Source organism: Chroicocephalus ridibundus, chromosome 2 (genome assembly GCF_963924245.1).
Source record: "Chroicocephalus ridibundus chromosome 2, bChrRid1.1, whole genome shotgun sequence".
Classification (NCBI taxonomy): Eukaryota; Metazoa; Chordata; class Aves; order Charadriiformes; family Laridae; genus Chroicocephalus; species Chroicocephalus ridibundus.
The window spans coordinates 99,538,474-99,553,589 of record NC_086285.1 but is presented as its reverse complement, the minus strand read 5'-3'; the positions used below and the strand labels follow the sequence as shown (position 1 = coordinate 99,553,589).

General features: G+C 38.4%; 1 protein-coding gene across 1 annotated transcript in view; it reads left to right on the top strand.

The window, feature by feature from the left end:
- The window catches only part of TERT (telomerase reverse transcriptase), a 32,910-nt gene extending 17,995 nt beyond the window's left edge, over window positions 1–14,915 (top strand). The window contains exons 9-16 of the mRNA XM_063326308.1: window positions 1,364–1,477; window positions 3,345–3,416; window positions 5,245–5,430; window positions 6,859–6,985; window positions 7,316–7,377; window positions 9,353–9,477; window positions 9,843–9,980; window positions 14,431–14,915. Of these exons, the coding sequence (XP_063182378.1) occupies window positions 1,364–1,477; window positions 3,345–3,416; window positions 5,245–5,430; window positions 6,859–6,985; window positions 7,316–7,377; window positions 9,353–9,477; window positions 9,843–9,980; window positions 14,431–14,534 (928 nt within the window). The 3' untranslated portion in view covers window positions 14,535–14,915. The remainder of the gene's footprint in view (window positions 1–1,363; window positions 1,478–3,344; window positions 3,417–5,244; window positions 5,431–6,858; window positions 6,986–7,315; window positions 7,378–9,352; window positions 9,478–9,842; window positions 9,981–14,430) is intronic.
- The last annotated feature ends 201 nt before the right edge of the window (window positions 14,916–15,116 follow it).

Below are 15,116 nucleotides of genomic sequence, written 5' to 3'. Positions count from 1 at the left end.
TGAGGTACACTCATTCTGTTGCTGCCAGCATAGAAAAATCCACAAGGTAATGGGGAGCTCTGTCTTCAGGAGTATGTCAAGATGTGATACATTACTATTACTGCGTGTGGTGTTACTGGCTTTAAGTAACGAGATGGGGGAAGTATTAATGAACCTTTCCCTGGCTATGTCTATATGAATTCTCTGAAGCCATGAGAAGTAAATCAAGATTTACTCTTTTTGCAAAATAACAACTGGCAACTTCAGTGAACTTTTCAAGGAGGGGGGGGAGGTTGAGTATAATTACAAATAGTAAGGGTTAGCATTTCACAGGTTTTCCTAATCAGAAGTAAGATAGCTTCATGCCTGAGCAGATAAATGAGGAAATAAATGTGATTTACAATATAGCTGAGATGTATAAAACATGTTCTATTTTATATTATCATGTATAATATAAAACATTATTATAAAACTAAGCCATCAGGAATTTCCCTAAAGTTAAAGTGATGTTTATTTGTGGAAAAACAAAACAAACCCAGAAACAAAAACCCAAGAAAATATTTTCCTTGGCCGGATCATGCTGTGCAAGTATATATGCAAAGAATAAACACCTCAATTTAAATTACTGCTTTAAATTAAATTGTTTTGTAGTTAAACATTTTTACTCTGACTTGTGCTGCTGAAACAATTTTGGTTTTGTTTGTTTGTTTGTTTGTTTTTTCCAGAAAACTTAGCAAGGTAAGTGGTGAACATTTATATTTTAATTTAATGTGGATGCCTGCTATTTCTGAAAAAAGTTGGAAATGTTCTATCTCAAAATCCACCTGAATTTAATTCCTGCTGTCGATGTACAGTATGAGCTTCAGCCTAATTGATTTTTAATGGGCACTGGCTGGGAGCTGTTTGGATAATAATTAAAAATAAATAAATTCTAGTTTGAAAGGTTTGTCCAGTGCACTTTGTTTCTTGTACAAGAACACTTGTTTTGAAGCTACGTAAGATGTAACATAAAGAACTACAAAGCTTAAATGAAGGGTGGCTCTGCAGCTGAAGGAGGAAGGAGACACTGAGGTTTGCAATCAGTTATAAAATGTCTTTCCTGTAATGACAGTTGTCTACTGGAGTTTGTTAATAAGAAAGGAGTGTGTGTATTAGCATGTTTTTTCACTGGTTAATTTAAAACTTCTGGAGCCATATGTAGATTCCTAGAGGAAAGAACAAACAAATTTAAGTAAGGCTAACTAGCAAGTATGTAGCATATTTCTTATTGAAACATATATGTTGTACTTGAAAATAATAAGTAAATGTTTAATGGCTATTGGAATCTTCTTGTTGCGTGTTTAGATTTTTTTTCCCCCCTTTTTTTTCTTTTATTCTTGACCAGATACTACTTACAGTGCTGTGGAATTCCACAGGGCTCCATTTTGTCAACCTTACTTTGCAGCTTATGCTATGGAGACATGGAAAACAAATTGCTCTGTGGAGTACAACAGGATGGGTAGGCATGCTTTGTTCTGGGCTCTGTTATAGTAATGCATAATATATAGTATATGTGGTTTTAGTATATACGTAGTATATATATTATAGTATACGTGTTTATAATATATGTAGTATAGTAGATGTGTGACATTTTCTCTGAAGTTTAATTTTGAAATTCAAAGTTTTCCAACTCTCCATTAGGAAGTGTGGTGCACCCAAAGATCTCTACAGCTTCGGCGTCACTGCGGTTGGTTTGTGGGGGAATTTCCCTGTTTGTCATACGATTGGGAAGAAAAGAGCTGAAAAGAAGCTGTCCCAGATCTGTGGGTGGCAGATGTGTTCTTACAAAGAGCATAGTACTTAGGGATACCGTAAAGAGTCTGACAGGCCCTTGTACATGTAAGAAGTCTATGGTTCTCCCACACTCATTCCCACAGAGATTGTGATCTTCTCTCCTCGAACAAGATGGGATGTTGGTTACAGGCTTTATGATACTCCAGGCTTCTGCCTGAGGGCTTTCCAACCCACCATCTGTAAATCTTAGCATTTTATGAAGGTCACAGCTTTATTGCAGACTCTTTACAAGGCATCTTGGTTCTTGTTTGAAGCCCTATGTGGCTCTTGGTACATCTTCTAAGTGTTTGTGTCCTGCTTGCTCTTGCTTCTTAGGAGCTGGACGGAAAGCTAGCCTGGTAAAAGCTCTACGTCTATTAGCCATAAAAACTTTATGGTCCCTTTTACCTCTACATGAACTGATTGCCACTGAATTACAGATTTGGGTCTTTAGGCAAGAGCTAGACATCAGTGAGCCCCCTGAAGCTTGTCCGTGTTCACACATCTCCCTCCGTTGCTGTGAATTCTGTCCTAAGAAAGAATAAAGAAAGTAAAAAGTGTGTAGGAATCCTCCAGATAAGTGCATCTGTCTGATGTCTCTTCTTGGGAGGCTCACGAAATAACGGGAAGTTTCAGGATTTTAAACATATCCCTACACAAGTAGTAAGAGTTCTCATAAATATTAGGACACTGTGATGATATGAGTATAAACAGCTGTCTTTTGCTTTCAAAGGATTTTGTTTACACATACTGAAATTATGAAACTGATTCAGAAGAATGCACTTTTTTGTGTAGCAGCTATTTTTATATGGAGCAGATTTTAGAATGTTACTTAGGTGTCTGTTGAATGATTTTGATAGTTTCATTTGGCCTTTATGTCAAAAAAAATAATCTAGCTGTTGACTTGGTTAGGCAAAGGTGCAGTTGACCTGATCATAGTGATGGCAGTACTCCTGCTTTGAGAAGGGTCTGGACAAGATCATCTCCAGAGCTCCCTCTTTATGACCTACTAGGCAGGATTTATCAGAAAAATATGGGCATGCTTGCGGCAATAATTCTGTTGCAAAAGAAAATCCAGCCTTTACAGTGGTAGACTGTCGTCTGTTCTATGCTCAAGTTATAGCTTCACAAACAAATTATTACATGGTAAGCAAAGATACAGAATTAGAGCACATTAAGCATCTGATATCTCTGTGTGTACCTGGTATTACACCTCCTTTCCTTGTGTTGTATGTTAAGATACAGCAAATTCTCCCTTGGAAAAGTGTAAAACCCTGCATCCAAGAAGCCACTGTGGAACAGCTTGTGTGCTGTAAATTCCTGTCATGTTTCATGTAGCCAGCCCCGTTGCTTTCTTATTTTTATTTTTTTTTCATTTATTTTTAGGAAAGAAGCGGAACTGAGAATTTCTTCATGAGACACAATTTGGAGATCGTATTGGCCTCTACCTTCTTATGAATTAAAATGGGCACGTTGTTGCTCTGAAGAGTATGACAAAAATTTGAAAGGATTATATATCAAAAAGTCTAACATGAGTTTCTTCTTGATTACAGAGTCCTAATACGTCTCATTGATGACTTTTTGCTGGTTACACCACATTTAACACATGCCAGAACTTTTCTAAGGTATGCTGTAAAAGACATAGTCTTCAAAGTAATAAGCATTAACACCTTTAAGGTCATTCTTTTTCATCTTTATACAGGCTTGTCCATATAGGTATATTTGGTTTATGGGTTAATAATCAAGGGCTGTGTTGGAGTCCTTGCTGGTAGCCTGTGCCTGGGAGGAATCCTAATAGCTACGTTCTTGATGGCCAACTAACAATCTGGTACAACTCAGATGGTGGGGAATTGCTGCTGAGGTTTAAATTAGGGACCTAGCTACTGACCTTGATGGAGCTTCTAGCAGCAAGTAGTAGAGCGGACTAACCAAAGCAGCTGACAAGTGTCTTTTAAGACCATTTTCCTTCCAATTTTTAGGATGTCTTAGTTACATTCTTAAAAATGTTTTTACTGGGCAGGCGTGCTGCTATCTTCTATTCCTGGGGAAAGAATGCAACTTTTCTCTGATCCAATATTGCTAAGAATTTTCTGGTCATTAATATTTTGGGGTGAGTATTTGAAGCTACTGATAGCATGGCAGCATGCAGCTCACACAGAAGTTTTCAAACTAATTCTTTAGAGTGCTTCAGAACTACCTTTTTTTTTAAAAAAAAAAAAAAAATTGGGCCCCAAAAGAGGTTCCTGGTTACCATGGATATGGATGTGCAGGCAGTATCCAAGAAGAGTTTTGCTGATGCCAAAGACAGTTTTAAGGATTCAAAGGAGAGGTCTTGAAGAGAAGCTTAGCATCTGCAATGCAGTCAATTGCATCATGCTTTTCAATAGTCAGAAAGATGCAGCTGTTTTGAGCCTGAAAGGTGATGGGCAAATCAGTTAAGTACAGTTTGAAGTATAAACTGTACTAAACTGTGGATAGTGTACTTTGAAGACTTCATTTGTCCTCGTTTCCTCATCAGAACAGAAAGAAATTTCTAGGGATGTGCGGATTTTACAGTTCTGGAATAATGCCACTTGCAGTAGCATTGCAGATATCGTCCCACTTGCCCTTTGAAGTTATCAGCATCTTTTTTGTCTATCAGTTTCTGCACCAGCTGTGTTGATTTTCTGTAGACAAGTAGCCTGTTCTGTACAATTTTTCCAGAACGGCTTACAGATCCTATGAACTCTCTGCCACAAATAGAGTAGTAACGTTTTTTTCCAATGGTGGAACTGGGGGACTCAAGAAATTTAATTTTGAGGAGATGGCATTTATGATGATTACTCCCCACCAAGAAGAGCCTACCTCTTCCTCTCACTCTTTAAAAGGATGAAGACTGCCCATGAATACGTTGCCAAGTAAGACAAACTGCTGCTTGTCCGTGAGACCACACTGCTGATTCAATGTGTAGTAGGTAATCAGCAGGCATTCTGGCATGAAAACATCCTTAGGGAAAACTTTGTGGAGAAAGTTCAAAATTTTTCATCAGATAAATGAGGTTCCTGTTACATGGATTCTCCTTGTTTTAGTTAACTTCCAAAAACAATAGCTCTTCATCTGCTTTTCCCAATGATTTTTGATCACAGTGGTTTCTGTGACTGTGGTTTATGCGTCTTGTCTCTAATGTTTCATGGCTTAAATTCTTAAGTTGCATTAATTTGCAAAAGTTTTTCCTCTGTTATCCTCATATCCGTAAGCTTATTTTTTTATTTTATTTATTTAGTTAGTTACTTCTAACGTCTTCAGTTGTGTTTGTTTCTAGCTGCGTTCCTTAAGCTAAAGTGTTGGCCGTGGTTCCCTTTATTCTTTGGTTTCTGTCCTTTTGTGCAAGATCGTATGTGTCTTGCAGCATGGTGGGCTTTTTTGTTTGCTTTTGTGGGGGCAGTTAAGACTAACTGTTTATATCTGTTTTAGGACTCTAGCAACAGGTATTCCTGAGTATGGCTTTTTAATAAACCCCAATAAGACAGTCGTGAATTTTCCTGTTGATGATATCCCAGGATGCTCCAAATTTAAACAGCTGCCAGATTGTCGTCTGATCCCGTGGTGTGGTTTATTATTAGATATACGGACCCTTGAGGTTTATTGCGATTACTCCAGGTAAATAGAGTTGTATACTCAGTGTCAGCTTTAGAGTATATCATACACAGTGTGTGAAGCACAAAGGTGTCTTGTGAATGGTGTAGTTGAATTAACTGCAAAATAGATTTTACAATTCTGTTTCTTATACCGTAATTTAAACATTTTATTCGGCTGTGCAGCCTGCTGTTTTCTTCATTCCATCCTGGTGGGATGTATGTACCATTAACACCATCAAATATGGCACACGTCACTAGTGACCAGAAGTCATATGCTGTATGGTGGCTACATGGTTCTGATAAAGTTTACTGAATCACCTCAGTTCGGCTTCTTTAACCATTATGCACTGTATTGTACCTGATATCATATAACTACATTTATTTTTCTGAAACTGTTATTTTTTGTACCTTCCTAGAAGAAGCAGTAAGTATTACATGAACTACAGATTGGGATTAATTTTGTATAGGCTAGAGGGACTGGTAATCCTTTCAACGTCAGAGGTGTTCCCTCTGGTACGCTTCAGATGGTAGTGCAGGGGAGAAGTAACCTCTCTGTAAACTAGCAGCCTTGACTACATACACAAAGCAGTCTGAAGTGGTGTAGAACTCAGGACGGGACAATGTATCCTACTGAAAAGCTCTGTAGGCCCTTTACATGGACTACTAGAGATGGCATTAGACATTTGCTAAAGATTAACAAGAAAGAACTGTTTAAACTGAAGGATGATACCATATTTAGTATAAACATACATTTAAGTGGGAAACTGGGAGGAGATTTTCCATCAGCAGTGTGGTGAAGTCCTTCACTAGTCTTCCAAAACAGAAAAGTTTGGTCATTTTAGGAAAGGAATTTATATGACATGATTTTATGTAACAACAGAGGACTAAAATCAGCAGCCAGAGAGAGAGATGCGCTAGCAGTGTTTCTAAAAGAAACAGTTGACGTTGATGAGGGCATTGGTGCTGTTGGTCTGGGAGACACTAATCAGAACCCTGAGGATGTTTTTTACAAGGGCCGCCTTGCTTTTGATAAGTAATTGGAACACCAAAATGAACAGAGGTGGTTTCCAGCCTAAGCTCCTGCGTTGCATGGATCATAGTGGAGTATAACCTGGTTGTCACTAGTGTTGTTAGTTGTTAATGATGGTCTGGGTAGACCGTGCGTTTTAGAAATACATAGAGTTTGTGTTTGAGGTTATTTGTTTGGGGTTTTTTTAGCAGGGTGAATTATTCAGCCCTGACGTATTGAAGTCGTTCCTTAGCTAATAGCCTTAAGGCCACAATATCTAGTCTCTTTATAAATTTAATTTAGTTATAGTCATCTTTTAGCTACTGGCTCATTGATTAGCTGGCAGTCTCTGAAACATGAGAAGTTAAATGAGGCTTACTTTAGAGAATTTAATTTAGTTTATTAGCCTATGGAGTTTAACTACTTTTTTTTTTTTTCTAGTTATACCTGTACTTCTATCAGATCAAGTCTTTCCTTCAATTCAAGTAGAACAGCTGGGAAAAACATGAAACACAAATTGATTACAGTCCTCAAACTGAAATGCCATTGTTTATTTCTTGATTTACAGGTGGGAATATGAAAATGGATGTTTGGAAATACTGTGATTAGTGATAAAGAGCATTAAAAAACTGCTTTGAGTTCTAACTCTTTATGTTGATTTTGAGAGGCAATCCACATAACTTGGAAATGTTGACATAAACTAAAAAGTGGGGTCTCAGGACCATCTGGAGCTGAGCCTTCACAAGATTGTTAACTTAGGTACATAAAAGAAATCTTTAAAGTTTAGCATAAAATATTTTTTCTCTGTGTCTCGAAATCATTTTATGCTGTTGAACTTCGAACAAATCCTGTCGTGACACTACACTGCTCCTATAGCTTTGTTTCTGTTCTGTTCTAGATCAACAGCCTTAGAACAGTTTTCATTAACATCTACAAGATATTTTTACTTCAGGCTTACAGGTAGGTCACTGTCTTCTGCAGTAACTTGGAATATTTCACTACTCTTTCTTGACACATGGAGGAGCTATGGATTAGGAAAAAGCGTGCCATATAAATGTGCAGTGGTAAATGTCAGTAGTAAGCCATGATATTCTTGTTTCAACACTGTTTTAAGTAATATTATCAGATTCAGGATACAGGATTATATTCATGTGTGTGTTTGTGACACTTTGCTAAATGGACTTTCAGTGTCTCGTGGTATTGACAGCTGACCTCAAGAAAAGCAGTTTGTTATACTGCAGGAGGATGACAAGAAGCCTTATCACTTATTAACCAGTTTATATTTAGAACTTTGTATCTATTAAAATCATATAGGACTTTGACCTGTATAACTTTGCCTTAAGTGAAGTTTCATTGTACCAAGTTAATTGCAGATTCTTAGCTGCTGATAATGTCTTAATTGCTCCTTAGCTGGTAATATCTTGGGTTTTGTCAGCTGTTCTTGACCAGCAGAGGAAGTGAATGTTTTAAACAAGGATAAAGAGAAGGAAATCAAAGCTGATAAGCAAGTTGGGAGAAAATAGTAATCTCTGTTCATCGAAAACTTTGAATGGTTGGCAGCACCAATTAATTGTTTGTTTATTGTTTTAGCGCAAAAAAAAAGTATAAGAGGTGCTTCCCTCTTTACAGAAATCAGGTGTTGCTCTTTTGCTAGGCTCATACTTGTTAGGAAGTGACATCTTAGTTTTGTTCTCAAATTCAACTTGGTCTGTGTTCACCCTGTATTATTCTTGTGTCCAAGAAGTGTAATTAGACTTGTTTACTGCAGCACTGATGTGTCCAAACTCTTAAACTTTGTGTCGTGAGTGACTTATGCTTTTCCTCTGATGTTGGACATGATTACTTAGTTACTTCTCTTTGCTTTTATGGTAACGCTCTAGCAAAGGTCTTTATGTTAAGGGTACCTTTAAAAAACTGTCCACTATGGTAACAGCATGTCAGGTTAATTCTGCCAGAGCTCTGTGATGCAGCATGGTAATTATGTTTATCCTTTAAATATTTTCAGATTTCAGAATTTCTTGACGTGATTACACTTATGCTGTGTTAATTTAATAAACAAGTATATACATTGTTGAGTAATTACAAATCAGCATTGTAATTGTTGACTATATTCAGCGTAAGCAGGATTATAATTCCAGAGTCTGAAGAAAAAAAAAAAGCAAAAAAAAAAGCCAACAGTCTTAAAATATACCCAAACAGAGATATAAGGGATCATACAATACAAGTAGTTTCTGTAGAATTGGCTTCCAGATAGACAAAAGAGTGAGGATCCTGGTCTGTGGAACACTACATCATTTGTAGGTCTGTTTCCCTGAGTTTCTGAACAGCATTTTTTGTGGGGCGTTGCTTTGTTTTGTTTTTCTTGTGTGGGTGCTCTCTGGCTGTATGTTCTGTGATATGGAATTAATGAGGATGTGTAGTTTAACTTTCCCTGCACAGATGACAGTCGTTGTACTCAGAAGAGCATTCTGGTTACCAAGGCAGAGGGCTTCCAGAACTTTCAGGGCAGAATTTACAAATAAACATAATATGTGTCTGACACTGTAGGGATGTGTATATATAGGAGAGGTGCTGTATGTTAACAGTGTTGACATAGAATGCTTTGGGTTGGAAGGGACCTTAAAGATCATCTAGTTCCAGCCCCCCTGCCATGGGCAGGGTCAGCTCCCACTAGACCAGGCTGCTCAAAGCCCCATCCAGCCTGGCCTTGAACACTTCAGGGATGGGGCATCCACAACTTCCCTGGGCAACCTGTTCCAGTGCCTCACCAGCCTCACAGTGATTAATTTCTTCCTTACATCTAATCTAAATCTACCCTCTTAGCTAAAGACTGTTGGGTGCTTTTAAATTTTTTTATAGTGCCTAAGGTATGTAATCATAGTTTCACTCGAAATTGCAAATGACTTGTAATTAAATAGGCTGCTTTTGTGAACAGGTTCCACGCCTGTGTTCTCCAACTTCCATTCAACCAGCAAGTCAGAAACAATCCTTATTTCTTTCTAAGGATCGTCTCTGAAACTGCATCATGCTGCTATTCGATCCTGAAAGCAAAAAACTCAGGTATAGTATGTTAATGGCTATGAAGTAGCATGTTTGTGTTTGGTTTTTGAGGGTTTTTTGACAAATAAAATGTCTTGAATGTGCAGTCAGATCATGTCATTTTGAGATAAAGACCAAGAATAAAAAATATGGAGTGCATGATAGGAGTCATGGTGCATTTTTTTTTTCTTAAACTCAATTTCCTGAAAAATAGTAAAATGCTTTAGGTTTAAATTTTTAGTCTTCTGCTGACATAGGAGACTTCATTGACTACATAATTTTTCATAAAAAATCTTGGAGTGATTTTCTAGAAAGAGAGGAGGGGTCAGACATACTTCTTAATGCTCATCATTTTCAGTGACATTAATTTCCTGTTCTGTTTCTAGGGGTTGCTTTAGGTAAGAAAGGTGCATCTGGCCTGTTCCCTTCTGAGGCAGCAGAATGGCTCTGCTACCACGCCTTTGCTGTCAAACTGGCAAACCACAAGGTTGTTTACAAATGCCTGCTTAAGCCCCTAAAAATCTGTAAGTATTTGATTATTTTTACAGTTTGAAATATGGTTAATTGTAATAAAACTTGGAATCTAATGGATTTTTTTTATGTTTTCTTGTCATAAAGTGTTGTTCTAAAATGTGCATTAATGAACTCTGATTTTAATCAAATTTGCTAAGTAGACAAATTAAAATGGTATGTTTTTCAGCACTGCACATTCTAGACCCTTGTTCTTAAGAGACAGCTATTGATATTTGGCAGTCAATAAGTTTGTACTGTTCAGAAATCTTAATAAGATTGTGTTAATCATATAAGCATTCTCAGCAGGTTTAACTAAATGAAATATGAATGCTCAGTTTTCTTTTTAAAAAATGTAGAATAATTGGCAACTAAATAAATTCCTTCTGCAATTCCTCTTACCAAAAAAGCGTCACTGAGGTCACTTTGAAACAGAAGCACTTGCTGCACTGCATATGCTGTGTTGTAATAGGGGGAAGTGGTGTTGGCAAATCTTTGACCCTTCTACTCGATGAAAGAAGGTGTCTGCTCCTGGGGAGCTCACTCTTTGACCAGTTGTGTGGTCTGTCCCCAGGCCAGCCACAGAAATAATAGAATTTTCTGTTCTAAGATACTGGAAGTGAACAGTAGTAGGCTTTTCTGAAGCAGTCAGCACTGTTGTTGAATTTAGCTGCAGTGAAGGCCGGTCTCTCAACACCGACTCTCTGATTGACACTCTGAATGAATCATTACTTGGGTGGTTTTGTTATACAACACTGAGAAATTCTTCAGTCTGGTTCCAAATAACCCCTATTTGATTTTAAATGTATCACAAGCTTCCTTTGATACCTGTGCTGAGGCCCAGTGCCCCAAAAAGAGAGCAGTTCTGCTTTTGGAAGTAAGCACTTCCTTCCCATATCAAAGGCTTGCAGCAACGCTGGAATGCACACAGTCTGATTTTTGGTAGCGCGGTGTGAACATATACAGGAAACAAACTGATGGTCAGTATCGCACCAGGAGCATTCCTGACTTTCTGTTGCAATGGACTTTCTGTAGGGAGCAGAACTTCAGTGACTTCTCCCCGAGAAGTTCCTTGTCTCAGAGTTACTGATGCCAAAACCAGAAGCACTGTGTCTGCTCGCTGCTGCTGCGAAGCCAGTTCTGTTCAGCCCTTCTAGAAGTACCAGGGGAGGCAGGCCCTGCCTCTGGGAAGGAAAGAGGTGGCTGATTGCTTCACGTGGAAAGGACAGAAACTGAAGAACTGAGCAGAGAATGCAGTAGTCACACCCTGTAAGATAATTGCGTCTCTGGGAGCTGTGTCAGTTCTCTAAGATCCATATAGAACACACCAGAGTTTTCATCGCTAATGCTGAAAGTTTTGCTCTTGGGATCTTTGCAGACCACAATCAGAGCCAAAGTTCCCCCATCCTGCTCTGTGCATGCTTTGCTGTTGAATCTGACAGTGCGTTCAGGGTGGAGGTGCAGCCCCAGGCGGCTTTATTGTTCAGCAGAATCTCATCTTCCATGGGTTTGTGCATCTGCTGCAAAAGTGGTCTCTGCTGTCCACAAAATCACACCACCACAGATACCAGGGAAAATGGGCTGGGAAGTAGAGGTGGCATTTTTCTAGTTTGAATAATGATGGTTGTTAAGTTCCTTCTGCTGTACCTGTACAGCCCCTTGCCTAACCACAGTATTGACCCGAAACTTGCACGTGGTCCAGGCCTTACTCTGTATGCACAGTTTCTAACCCAAGAAGGGAAAACTCACCACTTCTCTGGCAGTGAGAATTGCCCTTGCAGAAATGCCCTTGCTTCCTAAATTCCTGGGGAGAACTATTAATGTTGGACTTACTGAGTATTGTAGGGGTGGAGCAGGAAAAGTCCAAAGGCAAGTAGAAAATTAGTGGTGACGTTCTCTTGAAGAGAGTAATTTCCAGCTATTCTTTCATAAATCTTACCTTCTCTGAGGCAGAATCTGTTCTTCACATCCATAATGTCAGAACATCTCTCTCTTTTCATCTACAAGGCCCAGTTTCTTTTGGAAATATCTGAGAGTTCAAGTACACTGCTGAAAGATCAAAGGCCCAGACATTTTTGCTTAATGGCTGCCTAAACAATTAGCAGGCTGTGACTTGTTTTTACTGTGAAACTTTTAAGATGGAAGTTTTTGCTGTGATTGGTCAAAAGATCACTGGGGCCTAAGTAACTCGAATGCCATCTCCAAGATCTCCATTTCTTATAGCCCCTGAAATTTTACCTGTACTTCCACTAGCCCCGTTCCTCCTGTGCTGCAAGGGTTGATAGAATACTTGGTGGAGCACTTCTGTAGTTGCCGTTTTTATGAAAAGCTCTCAAAACATCTACTAGGTATTTTGGCAGGAGGGTATATGTTTGTGGTCAGCTTGTCATGCAACTTGAATATTTACTAGTGACCGTAATTTTGAGAGGTGCGTTGACTGCATGCATGTTTGCTTCCCACCTGCCTTTCTCCTTCCTTTAAGAGTTGGTTGAGGTTTTAAAAATAATTTCAAAATGCTTTTGAGAAGGGGCTGAGAAGGCACCAGATGCCCCGCTGAGCAGGAGGGAAGGCGAGGCATCAGTGTGCTGGTACAAAGCTGTACAAAGACATCTTGTGATCTGTAGTGGTAAGTCACGTGCATACCCTTGGTGTGAACGTGCATTGTTATCTCCGTGTCTCCAAGATCGCTGGTCATAGATAAAGGCTGTTTTTCAGTCACCTGATTGTACATGGTGCTTATATTTGTATTTTCTTCCAAGTTTAGTAAGATACTAGGCCTTCCAATCCTGCAGGAACGCACTAAAATCCATTTAGAGAGACATCGATAGATAGTTTTCTATGCAGTCTTATAAATTAGTTTTGTTTGGCCTGCATCAGACTTATTCCTGAGTAATGTTATTGTAATCAGAACATCATGCTGTAGAGAAGGTTACTACAGAGCTGAGTATTATGCAGAGATACGGGAGCTAATTTTAAGCCCTGTGTTTTAAGTTTTATCTTACTTCTGGAAATCGGGGGGCATGCGTGCATGTCAGAGTTGCTGTGACAGGAAAGCCACTGGTTCTCAGGTGCGTTCCTGTAAAATTAGCTCAGTATCTCTGTACGGCACAGAAGTCTGTAGCACAGAGGTAGCCAATGCTGGTAATAGCGCCTGTGTTGACCTTACCCCACTACACCACTTGTCATTTTGGAGTTTGTATCAGCTATATAAAACCTATTACCCCTGTAAGATCGTGTTGTTGACAGGAATTGATATAAACTATAATTCTTTTTGTTGTGTCCCTGTACCTGCCTTTCCATTACTCTCCGTGGGAATCAATATCAAAATAGGCATTGGGTAGAAGGTTCTTCCCGCTGTTCCAAAACCTGTTAAATATCAACACTGGGGGCTTGTCAGTACCAGTTGTCGTCATTCCTCAGGGTTAAGTATTTAAAACATAGTTACTGTTTAACATCCCTCCTATTATTACCAGTGGGGGAAGGAGAAAGAGTCTTTCCTTATCATGATAAGATATCAATACATCATCTGTCTCCTTTCCAAATACAGAACAAATGTTTATTGAGCACTTCTACCTTTCTGCACCACTGACAATTTTGCCAACTCTGTTTAGGTAATGGACTTAAACTGTTGCTAGGATTTTACATGTTCTTCCTAATCTTTAAAAACCTTTTTATTGTGGATAGTTCTGTCAATGATAGACTCAGTGACCTTCTATGTTTCAAAACTCTTATGTCCTCTTGTAAAAATTTAATTCCTGATTTAAGAGCCTCATTTACTGTCCAAAATTTTCCACCATAAGGGTGGCTTTCCAGTTAGCCTCTCTTCTCTTACAAGGAAACACAGTGGAGAGAATTGCTCTGCCCAGTATATAGCAAAAGGTGCGTTTTCTACAGGTTTGTTTTTTTTTTTTAATCTTTTCATATACATCAGTTCCAAGCATAGGCTACTTCGATGTCGTATCTGAAACTAGAGGGGAAAAGAAACAGTTTGAGAATACCTTCCTTCTGTAGGTAAACATTAGCAACCAGATAAGGACCTGTCCCTTGTTCTTACAATTGTTTAAAATAGGGTCTTTCAAAGTAGATGATGTTTGACAGAGGGTCTTTTTTGGTGGATATAGTTGTTGAATAAACGGTCTTATACTTTAAAAAAATTTTTTTAAATTCTTAAATCCAAACAAGGAAGTGTTACAAGAACAGAGTAGGAGGAATTTGCTCCTTGGTTTTCTTAGTTTGTGAATATTTTAACATATGATTTTTAACCCTTTTATTTAGTAGCCTGTTTTAAGGGCAAAAGAATAGTAGCGTATTTTATTACAACTTTTTTTTATCCCCATATTCCATGTGTTCCAACTTTTAGGTGCATTCGGCTAGTATTGATTTCATTACTTTATTAACATTTTCCCTAAAACAGAATTGTTAGTTACTTGCAGTAGTAATAAATTGTTTCTGATATTTTGGTAGGTAAGATGCAGCTATTCAAGAAGATCCCAAAGGATACTATGGCACTACTGAAGACAGTGACAGAACCGTCTCTTTGTCAAGATTTCAAAGCTATCCTGGACTAACTGATTGAAGCTTATTTCATAATTTTTCCAGGTTTGAAAATAAGTGTCTTTAGATGACTTTTCTCTGTAGTTTCTTTTGGTAGAGCGGATCAAAAGCAACTTCACTCCAGAGTTTTCCATGTTTGCTCCCAGATACCACACAAGGACTTAAAAAGAGCAGACAATTATGTTTATACCTTCTTGTTTGTGTTTGCCTGTACATTCACAGGCTATTTGAAGTAATTGACTTGGTTTCGTTCAGTAATTCCCATCTTCTTGATGAAGGCATCATTAGACCATGTTCTGTACGAACAGATCTACTTTCTTGTTTCAGTGTGTTGTTTCTGAAAAACTGTTCTTTGCTTCTTTGTGTTGCAGACTATTTTATAATAAATTGTCTGGTTAATTGCAGTAACACATACTTGTCGCCAGTGCTTTTATTTTATAGTGATCTTTATCATCCTGCCCCGCCGGGTTATGTCCGGAAAGACAGTTACCTGCACAGGACAAGTGCATTTCATGGCACTACCTAGCAAGATGTACAGGTTAGAAATTTTATGCTTTGGAGAACACAACTAATATATGCCAAAATTTCAGTGTCAA